Source organism: Bremia lactucae, linkage group LG2 (assembly GCF_004359215.1).
Source record: "Bremia lactucae strain SF5 linkage group LG2, whole genome shotgun sequence".
NCBI classification, from domain to species: domain Eukaryota; phylum Oomycota; class Peronosporomycetes; order Peronosporales; family Peronosporaceae; genus Bremia; species Bremia lactucae.
This window is the reverse complement of record NC_090611.1, coordinates 2,142,478-2,160,631: the sequence shown is the minus strand read 5'-3', so window position 1 is coordinate 2,160,631 and position 18,154 is coordinate 2,142,478. Positions and strand designations below refer to the sequence as shown.

Genomic DNA, 18,154 nt, shown 5'->3' with positions numbered 1-18,154 from the left:
TTGTTAATCTATCTTTGTAAATGTTGTCTTAACTATAAACTAATACTAAACATGTAAATGAATTCTTATCTATCTTATCTCGTAACTCTCTTTGATTACTTCTACAGCTGATTAGTCTGCGGAATAAATAGACATAATGGTCTATACCTATTTATGGATAAGAATCCAGGGAATTACTATTTAAAGTAATTTCCTCCAAATATTATCTACCTTTTGGATAATATTAATTAACAATCTTTTATTGTTAATTTCATGTAACGATACACCCCGTTACAGTGTACGTTAAGTTTTGAGGCCATCCTACCTACACTGTATTCAATATATGGTTAACTAGTACTCATCAGTACTAGTATAAGATGCCCGTTACAATTGCTGGAGATTTGTGACTGGTGAATGCTCTTACAACGAGTCGAGTATTTTTATATGTAAATCCGAGTGCTTTTCTATCGAATGTGCTTATTTAGCGAATTTGCCATCTATTCCCAAAATTAATTGACTGATAAAAAGCAAATCATCAAAAACAGACGAATGGCTTCCGGTCCATTTAATAGTAACGGCAAGCAAGTTAATTATGGGTCTGCGCGCTTCTTCTGCGAGGAGCTGGAGGAGGACTTGACATCTCTCTTTCAGGAACACCCGTCATTTGATCAGACGTTCGAACAGCCGCTATATAGTTTAACGGAGAAGACTGTCGACCTCATTTCACGCAACATCGTCGGTCGCCGAACGCTGTTCAACTCTCCATTCGGGCCTCGCGCGTTGTGCTACGCCGACTTTACGGCCAGCAGCAAACCACTGCAGTGCATCGAGGATTATCTCAATAAAGAGGTTATGCCATTGTACGGGAATACACACACCACGACGTCCATAACGGGCTTGCAAACCACGTGCTTTCGCCATGAAGCGCGCCAGATTGTAGCGCAGGCTGTCAACGCCAAGATCACGGGTCGCGGCGCCGAGGATTGCGTAATATTTACAGGTCAAGGCACCACTAGTGCTGTAAACAAGCTTGTACAGGCTTTGGGGCTCCAGCACCCAGGCTACGACGCCGCTCCGTGTTATCGAGCCGTCATTTTCGTGGGTCCCTTTGAGCATCACTCAAATTTGTTGCCATGGCGCGAAAGTGCTGCCGAGATTGTAACGATATCTGAAAATGAGCATGGACAGATTGACTTGGAGGCATTAAAGGAGCAATTGCTTCTCTACGCAGATCGTCCATTAAAGGTCGGGGCTTTTTCAGCAGCGTCGAACTTGACAGGTTTGATCGCGGATGTGAATGCAGTGTCAGCGCTTTTGCATCAACATGGCGCACTTGCTTGCTGGGACTACGCTACGTGTGCGCCGTACGTTAAGATTGACATGAATCCTGTGGTGACAGACGAGCGATATCGTTCATTTGCTTACAAGGATGCCGTATATTTTTCGGGCCACAAGTTCGTTGGTGGACCTGGATCACCCGGCGTATTAATTGTGAAGAAGCGCCTAATTACGAACGCGGTACCGACAGTCCCTGGCGGTGGCACTGTATTTTTTGTAACAGATAAGGATCATCGATATTTGTCGAATCGAGTCGAGCGTGAGGAAGGTGGCACTCCGGATATTTTAGGAAGCATTCGAATTGGACTTGCGTTTGAGCTAAAACAGCGCGTGGGAGCAACGAACATCACGGAGTTGGAGCGACGCATAGTACTGCGCGTTCGCGAGTCTTTTCAAGCGAATGAGAATATTGTGCTACTGGGACGTCAAGACAGTAGTGTGACGCAACTTCCTATCTTTTCATTCCTCGTGCGTTTTCGCGACCGCTTCTTACACTACAACTTTGTATGTGCACTTTTGAACGATCTCTTTGGCATTCAGACACGAGGTGGCTGTCAATGTGCTGGTCCGTATGCTACTAGATTGCTCGGTCTTACACGTCAAAATCTCCTCGCACTCGAACGGGCACTGCTTGATAATAAAGAAATTTTGCGTCCTGGATTCACGCGTATGAGCTTTCCGTTCTTCACGAATACGGCAGAATGCGATTATTTGCTTGCAGCTGTAAATTTTGTGGCTTCGGATGGCTGGAAATTTCTGCCCCAGTATAAATTTAATCATAAAAGTGGTGCATGGAAGCATCGAAGCCGTTTTACCAAATTTCCGGACCGTAAATGGCTATCACATTTCGCGACGGCGCTTGAGGACAAGACTCGATCGTTGGAACTTGCTGATGACGAAGAATCACTGTCAGCCCATCGAATGGCAAACCTGGCTGATGCACGTCGTTTAGCAGATGAAATTTACATGATGAATGGAATATCCCATGCAGTAGCAGCATCAGCTACTTCAATGCTAGATGTTGACGAGGAAGCACTTCGATGGTTTATCTATCCTTTTGAAGCAGCAGAAGCGATTCAAAGCAGAGACAGACCAATCACAACTGAAATTATTTTTGGCCCATACCAGCCTGCACGATATCACACAAGAGAGCTGAAGGATCAATGGAAGACCTTGATAAGTGGTAGTCCTGCGGCTGGTACCGCATCGTGCGACATTGCTTTGTCAGCGACTGCTAGTATTCACGTAAAATCCCGATCACGAACAAATAATCAGCAGTCCGGACGCATGATCGGAGGTAAGTATCCTCTTCGCATTACTAATAGCTTAGATTCTGGAAGTAGCTTCAAGAATTGCAACCTCATTCACTGTGAGGTACTGTCGTCAAGCTCAACTGAAGTGACAGCGCAAGCAACAGCGTCTACAATGACTAAAAATGCAATTATAAATAATTTGTTCCCAACTCCGCCAAAAAAGCTGTTGCGCTCAGTAGGTCAAGCCATGATGCAGTGGGACATGATCCAAGAAGGTGACCGATTACTATTGGGTGTGTCAGGAGGCAAAGACTCTTTGAGCTTATTGCACGTGCTTCTAAGCTTCCAAAAGCGAGCTCCTGTGCGTTTTGAGGTGGCATGCGCCACAGTAGACCCACAGACGCCCTCGTTTGATCCAAGTCCATTGAAAGATTACATGCGGTCGCTTAAGGTAAATTATCACTACCTAACGGAAGACATTATTGAGCGCGCAGCTTCTGAGATGAATGGGGATTCGCTGTGCAGCTATTGTGCACGTATGAAGCGTGGCGTTTTGTACACTTGTTGCCGTCAATTCGGTTATAACAAACTTGTACTGGCACAGCATCTTGACGATCTGGCCGAGAGCTTTTTCATGTCAGCGATGCACAATGGTCAACTTCGCACCATGAAGGCCAAGTACTGGAATGATCAGCATGATGTGCAAGTGCTTCGTCCGCTGGTCTACGTGCGCGAGATTGAGTTAAAGAAGTTTGCCTATGATTCTCGTCTTCCCGTCATAAATGAAAATTGTCCTGCTTGCTTTGAAGAGCCTAAAGAACGTCATCGAGTCAAGAAAATGCTTGGCCTGGAGGAAAGCTTGTATCCAGATATGTACAATAGCTTGCGTCGTGCGATGTATCCTTTAATGGATGATGCAAGCTACGCCCCATTAGCGGCCATACGCTTTCGCATCGAGCAGACGAAACACGATCGCAAGCGTGCTACGTGTAGCAAGAATAAAGGACAAAAAAAATAATTTAGATAATGTCTTCTACGGGTATGTTTTTCAGAAAACGTGGCAACACAAGCTTAAGACAATTCTTAGCTTCGTTCAACGCTCTCTTCGTAGAATTAATGGAATCAGGCTACCTCTAATAATCTTGTACTGCTATGAGTGCGATACGGTTGAAAGGCGACGTTTATCGAACGGTTCACAATGCGCCTTACATTGCACGTGCATGGCACATGCAGTAAAAGTGTGTCAGCCCAGTGTTTAAGTGCTCTCACTTGCAAAAATTGTGTGAAGCAAACTTGATCATAACGAGATTAAAATTCATTAATTAGCCTTTCATCCGCCCCAAAAAAGAAAAAAACATCGTATGCAGCTCGATAATTTTGTGCAATCGATAAATAAAGTACATGCTGGGGCACAGCTTCCGTTGAACATCCTTTTTTTTGAAGAAAATAGGCGATACTTCTACCGCGAGCTTTCAAATTTTAGACCCGGATTGTTGGAATGTTGGTAATTATGTTAAAATTAACTAAAAAAGTTGCACGAATCATTGCACTGAGTATTCTCGAATGCTAGATCTGTTGTCACCGCTGCGAGGCTACATTGCGCAAAATTTGCAGTTTTACCTAGGAAAATACATAGAGGGCATCCAGCTTGAAGGTCTGGGGCTGTTTGGGGGAGACCTAGTTCTCAATGATTTAGAGATCAAGCGTCATGTGCTACGCGAGAGCCTTGAGATCCCGTCAAGCTTCGACTTCTCTCGTGGATTCATCCGCGAGCTTCGCATCCACATCCCGTGGACTCAGCTCCTTTCTCAGCCGATTGAGGTGAAGTTTTATACGATCGAACTCATTCTCACGGCCAGAAGCAGCACAGCCACTCCCGTCTCTGTTGGCGATTCCGTTGCAATTGAGACTGAAATCGACCAGCCAAAGTCTGGGTGGATTCACGATACGCTACAGAAAATTCTAGCCAATGTCAGCATTCAGGTTAACAATCTTGTTCTTAAGTATGAACACGATGACATTGTATTTTCCATCGCACTTGGGGTATGTCAATAATGGTCTTGAGTCCAGAATCGGTGTTTGTATTGATTATCATTTCTTCTACACGATAGGCGCTTGACTTTTACTCTGCAAGCGAAAAAAATGGCTGGAAACGCGCTTTTGAGGAGCTGAAGACAGGACGGAGAATTGTTTGCAAGGGAATGGATGCTAAAGACGTGACAATTTTTCTTGACCGATACACGAGTGAAAAAAATGCAAATAAACTCACAAGTCAATACTCATTTCGACGCAAGGTTGTTGGTTACGAAGTGCCGATACTAAGCAGAACGTCAGCCTCGATGCGAGCTAAGGTGCAGCTATTTTCTAAAGCCGCAGTGTCAGGACCACTTGATCAGAGAAGCAATCCAAATTCTCCTTTGCGCCAACACCATCCTGATGTCAATAATTGCCGTAAAAGCATTGATTTGGATAAAAGTTTTATGCACAAACCCTCCGTGATGTATGACCCCTTTTACTACTACTCATGCTATCGCTCAAGTCTCAGTCCCGTGTATGAGGTGGACATTTTTATCGGCGAACTGGTCTTTTCTATTAGTGATAGACAATTAGAGATGCTGAATCAATTATTACGGAGCGCTAGCTACAAATTACTCCAAACTCACAATTCGTCTTCAAAAATACACAACTGTGGGAATAATGACGATAAGCCCACTGCAGCCGGTAACACTTCAGCTGGTCCAACTTTCAACTATCAGATGGAAGCGCAGGAAGTAAACAGCAACGCCAACAAACATGTATCGTGGTTGAGCTGGGTAATAAACGCTTTAGGTACAGCTGACAACGAACAAGAGGACACGTTAGTCACCGAATTGCTTGCTGAAACAAGAGCAGCTTTACTGCGAGGCGTATCGCCGGGAAGTAAAACTGGCAACGATGATTACATGTCCACAACGAAAACATCTTGTATGCGAGTGTTCATTAGCTCCGCCATTCTGACGCTGCGCAAGCATGAAGCAGGAGAGCACGTGGAAAACAAAGATTGTATGACTACGGAGAGTCGTGAAGAATTTGTTCCTGTTGCAAATCTTGGCATGGTCAAGGTGTCTGTTAATGCCAGAAAAAATAAGATTGCTCGACCAGCGGTGCCGATCCTTCACTCGAAGTTGACTTACGTAGTACTCGAGCTACTTTTGGCGCGAGAACAGGAGAGATGCGGTACGAATTTGGTTTTCGAAATTGAAAAAGTAGAAACTATGTCTGCTACAACCAGCGATAATATGGACAGTGTGAAATACAAAAAAGAAGAAATGCTGCTGACTTGGGGAACTACTGATAACAGATGTTTCTATGATTGCGTTTCGCACCCATATTTCATCAACTCATTCTTTGACGAGGAAACAGTGCGTCTTTGTGAGCGTGAAAACCGAAGTCTCAAAACTGTAAAGGGAAGGCAAAATGCTGACATTCCTGTCTGGAAGTCCTTGAAAGCCGATCGAAAAAGAAAAAGCTCATTTGATTTCGCGAATGCACAGTGTGAATGCTCCATGACATGGAATGGCCAGACTGTTCGATGCATTCCGGTATCCACAATATCTGAAATTTGCCAAAATTTAATTAGTTCACTTAAAACCAAGGAACAGCTTCTTGATAACGTGATTCTTTTGAATGCTGCGTCGAAAGCTTGGGCACTCGCTGGTTTTGCAACATCATTTTCTCAAACGTTTGCACGTGCCCTGACTGCAGCTGCGTTTGAATATCAAACACACCGCAATCCAGGCGTAGGCGCACAAGAAAACCTCACTCAATTGCTCTTGCCGCAATTAATCGCCATATCTTGCCGTTATATGCTGCATCATTGTCCAGCAGCTTCACTCTCTCCATCTGATAAATCTGATTGTTGGCGCCGAAGCATTTATTCAGCTTTACGCATGCGCTCTGCATATATCTATGACATTAATGAAAGTCACGTAGCATTACCTGACCTTCAAAGAAATAATGAAACAGTCTCAAATGTGCTGGACGTATCTTTCGGCGCTGCTCAAGCTGTAGTGGATCCTGCTAAATGTTTGATAATTCTGGAGTCCTTGTCAATTTTTCTGCCCAAGAATAAAAATGATTTGAACAATTCAATCTGGATTTGTAATGAGATGTCTACGCCAGCTTTGAAGAGTGTGATGCCTCCAAAAAAATCACGGAACGATGTTAAATTGATCACAGGATATTATGTGCACATTCGTTTGCCTAGCAGTGCAGGTTCAGGTGACACTTCCGTTAAAATAGATGCGTGTAGTGACCTAAATGTATCTGGAAGTGACTTTACGTGGCTGGGGAATTTTCGGACCGATAGCAGTGATAGCCGGCTACAGCTCGGTACTCTAACCGCATATTTAGGTGGAGCACAAAGCAAAATTGCAAAAGTATCTTTGCTAGAACTGCTGGAATTCGACCTTTCAACTTTAGAAAACTGTGTTGATGAAGGTGACAGCAACGAATTCCTCGCAAGTCTGATCAAGGCAAAAATTGATTTCAGCTTGCCTGCTATCGAGAATATTACCACTTCAATTAACCGTATAGCACGTCCTCTAGGATATCCTATTCCATGGGCTAATACGATTTTTGTACCAAAGCAACCGCAAGCTTTGTTCCAGATTGAGATATGTCAAATTAGCTTCTCAAGGATTGTTATTAGTCGACCTCGTCTCCTGATGGCTCAGCGTCAATCCTTTCGTGGAGAAATCTCATCCGTCAGTGCCACTTGGAAAAATAAAGTAGAAGGCAGTTACAAGATGATTCTTCAAGGCGGCGCTGCTGCGATGCCTTATAAAAATTCGAACGTCAATTCTCATCTTGTACAGTTTGAGATGGTACAGGAAAAGTCATCTGGTAGACTGAATGGTGTGCCTTTATTAAAATCGCTTGGACGTTTTGCTTTGATTTCAGATCTGCTTACAACCACGTGTGCTCATTGCAAGGTTAGTGTCCAAGGACAGCTTGCACACGTTCACATAGATCTTTGTGGCTTAACGCAGCTAACACGTAAAGTCTGTTACTTGATTAATACTATAATTCCGAGCCGTGATGACCTGAAATATAAGCTGGTGCGCCAGGAACATTGCACTCAAGATGATACTATAGCAGATAGATCTTTGACAGGCTGGAATTTTACGATTGACTTAAAAGCTGGTGGTGCTGACATACGTCTTAATGAAGCACTCCAGCTAGGTATTCTTGTATTAACGCTATCATCAACCGAGAATAAAGCTGACGCAACAGATTCCGTAAAGTCTGGGGGAACTCTACACCTCGACTTCGTCTCAAAAGGAGCAGTGTTATATGCTTCTAAAAGTGGAATTCTTATGGGTCTTACAGATCCATTGATACTCAACATTGATAAAGTCAATGTTTCTGCGGGATTTACGCACAGGCTTGTCAATGGACAACAAACTTATGCGACCGATGTCACGCTCAGCGCATCAAGCATGCAAGCATCACTTTCTCGCCTTAAGGTACAGTCACACGCATGCCATCTTTACAATCTCTCATCTAAAATTCCAAGGAATGTCAACTGTTGTTTTTACTAATGCCAATATGTTGTGTGTTTGCTGCAAGCTTATGTATCTTGTGAAAGTTCCTTTTTTAGGAGCCTTTTTTAGTGCCAGTGCGATCGATGATACTTCTCACTCGCAGAAAGGTCAAAACTGCGATAAAGGGGCTTTGTGTGGTCTCTGGTATTGGAGACTTGGTGCTCAGCTTGACAATGGAACATTTGTTTTTGCGGCTGACATCTATCGCCATTCAAAACACAAAATGATACCTTTTCGAGCGGAAATAAATGGCAAGTTGCATAACATTAGTGTAGCTGCTCGAATTAGCAACCAGCACCCTACCAGACACCATCTTTATTCACGCAGGAATAATTCTTTTCGTGATATCCAGTTATCCGTTGGCGCCATCCAAGTGGTTGAAAGGCATTTATACGATACCATACGCTCTAAATTTGGTAAATTTTTAAACATACCGGAGCATGCATTTATGAACATTTTGGTCTGCATGAACTTGCATGATCTCAAGTGCTTGTCAAAGGCCTTGCGCGTTTCCGATACCAGCATGTTAACTAAGCGACAGTGCTTACCACCTGCTATGCTATCTTGGCATTTGACAAGCACTATCACAAAAATGTTTCAGGAAGTAAATACGAAATGTGTTGAAGCTAGAGCGGACAAAAAGCTAAGATGTGTGGAAGCTCCTTTGATTGTAAGCTGCAACGATCCTGCGGTAACAAAACATCCTCAGACGTTTCCACTATTGTCAACATTTTACCGCAATTATAGCGAAGCCGGTCTTCCGTATCATGTTTTCGCAGGTTCTATAGATAGTGTCGACTTCTCCGTCAGTGCGTCTAGCCTGTACTGTCTAGCTGCAGTATTTGAAGGGTGTAATAGCGGGTACATGAAGCCTAATACGACCGCACCAGAAATCAGCAAACCTGCTGATCGACAGGAGCCCTCGTTTTTTTTTCGTGCTTCTCCGCCAACAGTATCTTTGGCAAATGTTGAAGTTTCGCTTTTATTAGGACAAATTCGCTTAATACTTCCAAACGAAAAGCTTATGGATTATTCATCACGGTCACCAATACCTGGAAATATTTGCTTAGTTCTCGAATCGATGTCTATGGCATCCGCAGTGCGCAATAATATTTCGTTGGAAGGATTAGGATATCCTCCTTTTAATTCCAGAATTCTTCCAAGGCGACCTACTGTCCAAGCTAAACGATTTGGCCAGTCGCAGCTTCGAATTGCGTGTAGAGCTGGCAAAATTTCTGGATCTATTGCCGAGATAGAGTCTTATCCGGAAATACCTTATTCGGCGAGTAATCATCCTGTCGTTGGACCATTTGAATTGTTTTTAAGCTCTGTAGCAGGACATTCAGCTAAGTTTGCTAATGCAAATGCATTCTGGGAACCATTCAATGTGACGTGCAGTATTGAAGAGGAGTGTATGGCTAATATTGAAGGCCTGGACGGTAATCCAAGAACTTCAGCTTCCATCGCTTTGACGAAGTTGCGTCTTAACTTGCATACTTTATCTGCTGATATGTTGTATAAGCGGTACGCAAGGTTGAGCCAGGGAATAATCTATTTTCGACAATCAATCCAAGCCATCATGCCTGTAGAGCTGACGCCAGTTCGATTTGCAAAAATTTCAAGTGATGAACTTACGTACACCAAACAGCAACAATTGGCTTTTTCGTGCGATGGAATTGAGGTCAATGTGAAAAATATGGATAAATCTGTTCATGTTCGTGTTGGATCAATTATCATTGTGCATAACTATTCAACCTTGTCTGGGATTGCTTCTATTCAAAATATGGTTGTTGGCCATCGGACTGACGAACTTGAGACTAGTTCTGCCTCAACAGAAGAAGTAATTTTTGGAGCCAATGTAGAGCCGAGCTTGTGGCAACTAGCAATCGAAAATTATCCAGAGAAGATGGTTTCTGCGCGATGGACTTGTGGTGGCCAAAGCGAGAGGACTTTCTTTTTAGACGTGCAGTCCTATCAATTTCACGTGTCGCACCACTTCATTCAATCGATAGCTCATTTTCTACAACCCCAACTTTACGCTCCTGGCTTCTTCGCAGGGAAGCAAATTTTAAGCAAGAAAAGCAATCCACCTATACATCGCAAGGCCTTTGTGTTTACGCAAAGGTGGAGCTTAAAGATTCTTGTTGCTCCGAGTGTGATATCGTTTTGGAGACAAGTTGCTGACAGTAAGAAAAAGTGTGGCGTTTGGATAAAAACTGGGCAGCTTTTTGCGAGCATAGGGATCGGAATCGATGAAGCATCTTTGCATCTTCGTAGCTCTGCCATCAATGAGATTAATTGCTTTGTCGCTATCCCCACCCTGAAGGTAATGCTGAGTTTAGACAAAGTTGGCCTTTACACGTCCGATGACATGCCTACTGTCGAAGTCCGCTTTCAAAAAAGCACAGTCGGCTCAATTTTGACGCCCACTTGGAGCACTTATCCGCAATATTTGAAATATATAAGTAATGCGCCTGCGTCTCAACGCTTAGTACAAGACTGTAGCTTTCAAGTCACTGGTAACCAGGACCAAATGGTAGAGCAAGTCGTCGCAGGCGATAGAGAAGTCTGTCTCTTGTACACTGAAATTGTGCGCACCACGATTCAAACTGAAATTATAGCACTTTGCATTAAATTCTCTTCGTTTTCATTGAGCGCTTTACAATCACTATTGTCAAGTAGTGAGACATACTCCGGTTATGTAGTGAAAGGGTCATCGGATTCGTGCAATGAAAGTGACGCAATAGAGCGCATGAGCTTAGCGTCAAGTTATTTTGACGATACTTCGACAGACGATTTTAAACACTTGAAGCGGATGGTAGAGAGTCGTCGGCCTTTGCCGGGGGAACTGGTGTTTACAGAAACGCTTCTGATTGAAACACAAAGTAATTTATCGACTTATACCCCCCTAACTAGCGGCAAAAACCTTCGTATTCATATAGACTCGATCACATCCGATGAATTAGTCGACGTCAAAGCATATCTCGAAGTTTGTAACAAGCCATGGGATTTAATAGATCTCGTATCGATTGAAGATCGGCCTTGCTACACTAAAACAGTCAACTTGACGCACGGTTGGATGGGGATGCGTTGGTGCTACCACATGCCACGTAAAATATTTAGAATTGTGGCTCAACCTGTGCCCATTCCTCCAAACGGGGTTCCTTGCGGGTGGCCCTCCTATAAATGGAACCAGGACCAAGAAGATAGTACGAGTCGGCTTTGTGACATTTTTTGTCAATTAAGATACTGGGATTGCATGAAATCCGCCTACATTACTGTCATTGAATTTTACGTTCCATGGGAACATGTTTTACCCTTCGTAGCCTCTGACGACGTGGACATTGCCAGCGAACTTGAAAGCTTTGGTAACATCGTCAGCCAATGGTTCGATGTGAGTATCGAGCAGACACGGCACCACGAGAAAATGCTCGATCTCGGTGCACTAGCAAGAACGTACACATTAGAGAATGACATTTCGTCGGAAATCTGGGAACTAAGATGGAAAGCTCCTTTACATAGTGAACAGGAGCTTGAGGTGCGTGCTTAGTAAGTGCGGTTGATCCTAGCTAAGGCTATTTGAGCTAATTTCCCATTTTTTTTGCGTTCCGATCCAGAACAAACAAAAGCGACTCGTAGTAAACGCTTTGCTTGCTTCATCGTTGCGATTACATTCTATCTTAACCTGCGATACCTATCAGAGTTTAGTGTTAAGAGTTACATTCTCACAAGTTCTGCTGTCAGCAAGTCATTTTGGTTCTGAAAATGACACTTGCGATATAATTACAGCTGAACTTAACGATACTGACATCTCGTGTGGAATTTCTGGTGGTGTTGGCTCGAGATGCTTGAGTGTACAAGTATCTTCTGTGCTACAGGTGTATCTCAACAATATAGCTCAATTACTCACTGTCTTGGTTATCCCGCGCACGACCATAGATGCAATGATCGAATTTTCTTCGAAAGGATTCCAAGTCTCAACGCTTGTTGGCCCTGTCTCTTTGTACTTGAATCGAACCTCGATGCTCGTACTTTCTGCGATTCCGAAGCTTCTACAAAATGATCTGAAATCTTCTAAAAAAAATTCTGCAACTAATCCAGACGAAGATTTATCCAGTATGCGCATAAAAGTTGTTAATCAACTTGGTGTGGATGTTTGGTATCGACAAGAGGGAACATTCGAGTGCTTGCATCTGAAGCCAAATACGACTGCGGCGTATAGCTGGCTTTCCTTAGCAAGCATTCCATTTTACCAACTTAGCTTTGCTCTAAATGATCCCCGAAAAAAGATTTCACAAGAAAGTTCAGAAAATTACCCATGGTGTGACCCGTGTAGAATCAAGGACAATGATGTGACTGGCCGATATTTTGGTGGCCACGGTTTTATATGGGTTTGTGTAGAGCTTATGGATTTGCAAACGCTTGTGACGCTTCGCTCGTCACTAACTTTTTCTAATTACTGCGACTTCTCTGTGAGTGTTAAAGTGAACGAGGAAGCTTACACATATAATTGTGAAAAACGTGACGAATTCTACAGAGAACATGCTCCTGCAACTCACCACCTCCATTGCATTTCGCTCGATGGGTCGGCTTGTACTCTTTTAGCTAAACCACAGAGTGAAAGAAGCGTCGCTCGTATCATGGCTGAATCTGTGGCAGGAATTACTCTTGCTTTTCATGGTGGCTCTTCGTGCGATATTAAATTAGATGAGACACTTCCCACTGAGTTCGATCTTGTGAAAATCAGTGATTATGAAGCACAGTCTCTCCAAAAATCTCAATATCAACTCACAATTCTCCAACCTCAAAATCATGAAGAGCCTACTCATTATGCCTGGACAAAGTTTGCTCGGGCGCAGTGTAAGACTGTGCTCCCCAATGACTTTGATTTCGCACGTCCGCAAGTAAGTGGACGGTATACGTGGATGGAAATGTCATTGTGGCCTGCAATAAGTGTATCAAATATGATTGATACACCGGTAGAGCTCCATTTGTCACAAGAGGTAAAATATTCGGTTACTTCTTTTATACTCAGCTGCTAACTAACGACCTGAAATTTTCTACTGAGTAGCAAATCTTTATCGATTTAAAACTATGTCCTACAAGTAATAAGCGCGTTTCGACAATCAATCCATTCGAATCTATTATAGTTATACTAAATTGTGAGCAGGACCCAAGTGACACAAGTAAGTCTCCCGAAGCACATCAATTTTTGTTGCAGTGCTGTTCTGTTGATGATAGAAAGGATCAAGTTTTCGACTTTGAAGATTGCAAAGTAGTTGCAAATTTCCACAGTGATCGTGGACCAGTGATACAAATCAGAATAGAGCGCATCTTGAGTATTGCTAATATGACGCCAAGTGATTTGAACGTAAAAGTTGGAAGTTCCTTTAAACATCAAGATGGGGCTCTAGAGGTAATTTTTTCTGGAGTTGAAAAGTCAATTGGATTTGCAGCAATAAGCAACTGCCTTGTGATTGCAATCGCAATTACCGAAGCCCCAAGCAGTGTCATTGACCAATTGAGCTGGTCCCCTGACGTCTTACTGGATGTGAAAGGCGACATTAAACCGACTATAATTCCATCCTCGCAAGCAAAGCTGAGAAATTTAGCGAGTGCTTATTGTATTGAATTAGTAAACTCTGGTGGGTATTTGAAGGTAATCATTCGCCCCCTGGTTGTAGTCATAAACGCGACGGTAAGAAGTGGTAATGATAATTTGTGTGTGGAAATGTCTAAAACTGACTCGAATCAATTAGGATTATGATCTTAAATGCGTTCCTACGGATGGACAAAGACAAGCGCTTGCTGAAGACATTACAGAATCGGTAATTGATTTCAAAGTCTCAACATGTTAAGCATTCATGGCTAACAATAGTCTTCGGCAGATGGTTTTGGGTTGCAATGCAGGTTGGAGCGTTCCCGTGTGTCTGCTCAAACAAGCAAGCGAACGCAATATTACGGCGGATGTGAAGTCTTGGTTAAGCTCAAAATTAACAAGGCATCCAAGTGTTAGTAAAGTCGAATATAATGAAGCGAAGCAAGAATCAATGGCAACACTATCATGCTCCTTCCGAATAACTCTAGCGGAAGACGGATATAGATGGACAGAAGAGATAGCGGTAATGCTTCCGAAAATTTATGTTGGTCTCGCTTCAGATGGAAAATCGTTGACATCATCATCAGCTCCAGCTAACGTGCTCAAGAATCTGTACCCATCACCGTCAACGACAACGTACCGGAGACGATTGCTGATCCGCCACCATGCCTTCAGACACAAAATGCTCACCTATACCATAACCCAAAGAGGAAGTTCGATACATGTTTTATTCTTTGAGGATCACCAGCCACCTTTGATCATCCACAATCAGTGGCAACATTTGCTAGCCATTCGCAACGTGTCCTTTCCATCGGATCCAGAAGGTATTGGCTCAAATTTTTATCTGGAATATGATTGGAGCTTGCAGGTAATGAATGATATGCGTAATTGGCTAACAGCTCTGCTGATGCTAATTCATGTTGTGCTTAGGCTATCGCGAAGCAACATTGTTTGGAGTCAAAAGAATTGCTTGCCAACAACGAAAAGACCGATGCTGAAAGCTTGCACTTTAGTGAATGGCTTGAGGCTTCTTCTCTTTCTCAAGATCGCTCAAAAATGCCAAGGTCTAATTCAAAGGATCGCACTCGTTATCAGATTGGGTCTCCTCAATATGGGTGGTCGAATTCTCTTTGGCAAATAGGAGGAATTCAATTCGCATCACTCACTAAGAACGAGGGTAGCGCATTGGCTGAGTTAGGACTTACTTTCTTGATTATGAGCTTTTATCGAGCAGGGTCGTGGCTTATTTCAATCACTTGTCTTGAGGATCCGTCACGTGATAGTCTGTCAACTTCAATGCCACCTTTGGTGGTACCTTCCGTGGCATCTTTAATGCCTTTAAATCAGAGTACGCAATCATTTCTTAAAGTTGGCGTGATCTTGGACAAATTCTTGCTTCATTTCTGCGATGAGCACGATACTGTTCGGGATGCGACGGGAATGATGCTTTATCCCGACATTTTACAATTTTCATGCGATGACGTGTCGATTATATTTAACACAGCTCCAGATCCACCAGAAGCGTCTCGTCACAATTCTCGCTTAGGTTATCTGTCGCACATTCGTTCGTATACTTCTCTATATATTTCGATTGAACATATTGAAGTAGGGCATTTTGTACAAGCGTGTAATTTTCCGTTACTACTTTCGTTCCGCAAGACCCATAAGGACAACAACTTACTTCAATTGGATCGCGTAAGAAAACATGAAAGGCTGAGTACTTTGACACAAAAGTTACTTAACAAGAAACTACCAAAAAGCGCCGAGAGTCCATGCATTACTACAAGAATTATTTTTGCGGATACGTGGGATTCGATAACAACTCCATCTTTTTATCACAGCATTGAATTAAAAATATCTCCTGCCATTATTCAGGTTCAATCATTTTTAAAGTTGCGTTACGGCTTTGCATAATCATGACCTTATTTTTATCTGTGTAGGTGGAAGACGATATCTTGACGCATTTAAACGCTTTCATCCAGCCATTCTTTGCAGCAAGGGAAGGAAAGGCTTTATGTCGTGCGATGAATGAAAGCTTCATTCAGACAACTTTGCAAAATACTGATGCTTGGAGCTTGCATGCGTACGAGTCTTCAGTGATTACGAAACAGCGAAAAGTTTATATCGAATGGCTCAAAATTAGTGATGTTCAAGTAACTATCACTGCGCGCGTTTCAATTCCGGTGCTCAACAGTTTTGACTGCACACCGTTGCATTTCGGAAGTACGAAAATGCGCGAGGTGTTTTCCTTCCCCGACCAGTTGTACAAGGATGTGGCAGCAAACTACGTGGTCGACACTATTGTCTGCTCTCCGATGTTGCTGATGTCGCTGAACATTCTTGGCAACCCAGCGTAAGTGGGTACTTTATTGTTTTTGATACTTTAAGGCTGACAAGACTTTAAACGTAGGGGTTTTCTCCGGAGATTCGGCCAGGGTGTCAAAGATTTAGTTGAAATTCCACTTACTGCGTCAAGAAATGGCTACAATCCATGGACTCTCACGAAAGGAGTGGCTGGCGGGTTTACCTCTTTTTTAAGCCACACAGCCGCAGCAGTACTTACTTCTGTGTCTGGTTTCACGTACTCAATCTCACGGACAATGGATCAAGTCACGCTTCCAGCAGACCAGCTTCGAAAACGCCACTACTCGCGTCCAACACATTTGTCCTCAGCAGTTGCCGATGGTCTCGAATCTTTAGGCTCAAGTTTTGTCGGTGCAGCAACAGGATTAGTAACTACACCGATCGCCATTTATAAAGAACGCCAGATGCAAGGTCTCGATACTGGATTTCGAAATGTGGTCGGTAGTGTTGGCATGGGGCTGGTGGGTATCGTCGCCCAACCGGTGGGAGGCATTGCGTCACTAGTGTCGATGACTTCAGACGGACTGCTTTATGGATTGAAAGAAAATCGCGCAAAGCTCCATGATTCTCCTTCGCGCGTCAACGCTCGACCAAATGAACTTCTGCGTTACAAGCTGAAAGTGCTATCAAATGCGTTTGAAAGCTATTTAGTCTTCGCGCACGGTGTGTGGATCATCCCGGATGAGAACAGTCAGCTCGTGCTTGAGCATCAAGCTGAATGCATCATAGAAGAGAAGCCGAAAAGTCCTGAAAACGACTCGCTTCGAGGTCTTTTACTGCCACGTGATGTAACACGTCCATTAGCTCAAGTGACAGTCGTATGCTCGAAAGAGCTCGTCTATGTCGTTGGGGTGACCAAGGCTCAGAATCAAGTCGTGTTGATTCGAACTTCATTAAAATCAATTGAGGCAGTTGAAGAAAGTCTGCAAGAGCCTACCATGTTTGATTTGGGCATTAAGACATCGTCCTCTGCTGAATGGCTGCACTTTCGACTGCCGCCACAGCAAAGGCGGCATTTAAGCCACCATCTCCGACTTTTGCTAGCTGGAGATGCGAGTATACAAGTTTAAGCATGATACAGCCAGATTCTTTATCTAGTATTATCTAGTATGATTGAATGGCATCAAACACTCATTTTTTAAAGACGACCTACATGGATCTAATTTGACCTTTACCTGTAAACGTATAAAAAGCGTTCATTGTCAATGTAGCCACAAGCACAGTGTTTATAGTCTGTGACAGGGGCGGAGATGCCCGACATAAAAACGTAGCCTTGGCGATGTAGTGCACGAGAAAAAAATGATTTATTACTGCCCACATTCGTCACTACATGTGTAGGCGGGCACGTCATAATGCGGCCACGCTCTACTTAGACACACACCCTAGCACAGCGAGGAAGCGGTGTAACCAGCTTCTCTTGCGTGCAGTGAGGTAGTTGTGGTGCGCGCGTTAGCGACCTCACACAACCCACTAAGTACTCGGGTTAAGTGTCGTCACGGGAGCGGTTATCCGGTTCCTCGTGCGCACATACCAAGTAGGTAGTAGTTTTCAGACTGATTTATATTTTATAGAATTAAATATAAATACCTATTTTTACCAACCAAAATGTCATCTCTATAGATGTAACGGGCTAAAGTTGCCCTAATGTTACACAGTCCCGTTAAGTACATTTGGTGTACTTAAGAGGATGGTCAATTACTAAATAATAGTAATTGGACCCAACACTCGGGTGTGGTGCACATTTATGACCAACCCTTGTGGATGTGATGCACATGGGTGCATTCACATTAGGAGGGATGACGGCTAGCGTCATCCGTTACGCGAGGTATCTATAAAGATACGCTCGCAATACATATTGAATGATATCTATAGAGATATCATTTTGGTTGGTAAAAAAAGGTATACCTATTTAATACGATTAAACATAAATCAGTCTGAAAACTACTTCCTACTTGGTAAGTGCGCACGAGGAGACGGATTACCGTTCCCGTGACGACACTTAACCAGAGTACTTAGTGTGTTGGGTGAGGTCGCTT

General features: G+C 43.3%; 4 protein-coding genes across 4 annotated transcripts; all 4 read left to right on the top strand.

Annotated features, from left to right (window-relative positions):
* Window positions 1-528: 528 nt before the first annotated feature.
* On the top strand, window positions 529-3,588 carry CCR75_003669 (uncharacterized protein; the record flags this gene model as incomplete). Its single annotated transcript, XM_067961763.1, has 1 exon — window positions 529-3,588. The coding sequence occupies one exon, from the start codon at window positions 529-531 to the stop codon at window positions 3,586-3,588; it is 3,060 nt and encodes a 1,019-aa protein (XP_067821615.1).
* Window positions 3,589-4,133: 545 nt separating this feature from the next.
* Window positions 4,134-8,152, top strand: CCR75_003670 (uncharacterized protein; the record flags this gene model as incomplete). Its single annotated transcript, XM_067961764.1, has 2 exons — window positions 4,134-4,613; window positions 4,682-8,152. The coding sequence occupies 2 exons, from the start codon at window positions 4,134-4,136 to the stop codon at window positions 8,150-8,152; spliced, it is 3,951 nt and encodes a 1,316-aa protein (XP_067822054.1).
* Window positions 8,153-8,159: 7 nt separating this feature from the next.
* Window positions 8,160-14,013, top strand: CCR75_003671 (uncharacterized protein; the record flags this gene model as incomplete). Its single annotated transcript, XM_067961765.1, has 4 exons — window positions 8,160-11,693; window positions 11,773-13,158; window positions 13,227-13,853; window positions 13,915-14,013. The coding sequence occupies 4 exons, from the start codon at window positions 8,160-8,162 to the stop codon at window positions 14,011-14,013; spliced, it is 5,646 nt and encodes a 1,881-aa protein (XP_067822053.1).
* Window positions 14,014-14,019: 6 nt separating this feature from the next.
* On the top strand, window positions 14,020-17,188 carry CCR75_003672 (uncharacterized protein; the record flags this gene model as incomplete). The annotated part of the gene is made up of 4 exons (XM_067961766.1): window positions 14,020-14,622; window positions 14,685-15,629; window positions 15,695-16,107; window positions 16,165-17,188. The coding sequence occupies 4 exons, from the start codon at window positions 14,020-14,022 to the stop codon at window positions 17,186-17,188; spliced, it is 2,985 nt and encodes a 994-aa protein (XP_067821765.1).
* Window positions 17,189-18,154: the final 966 nt, after the last annotated feature.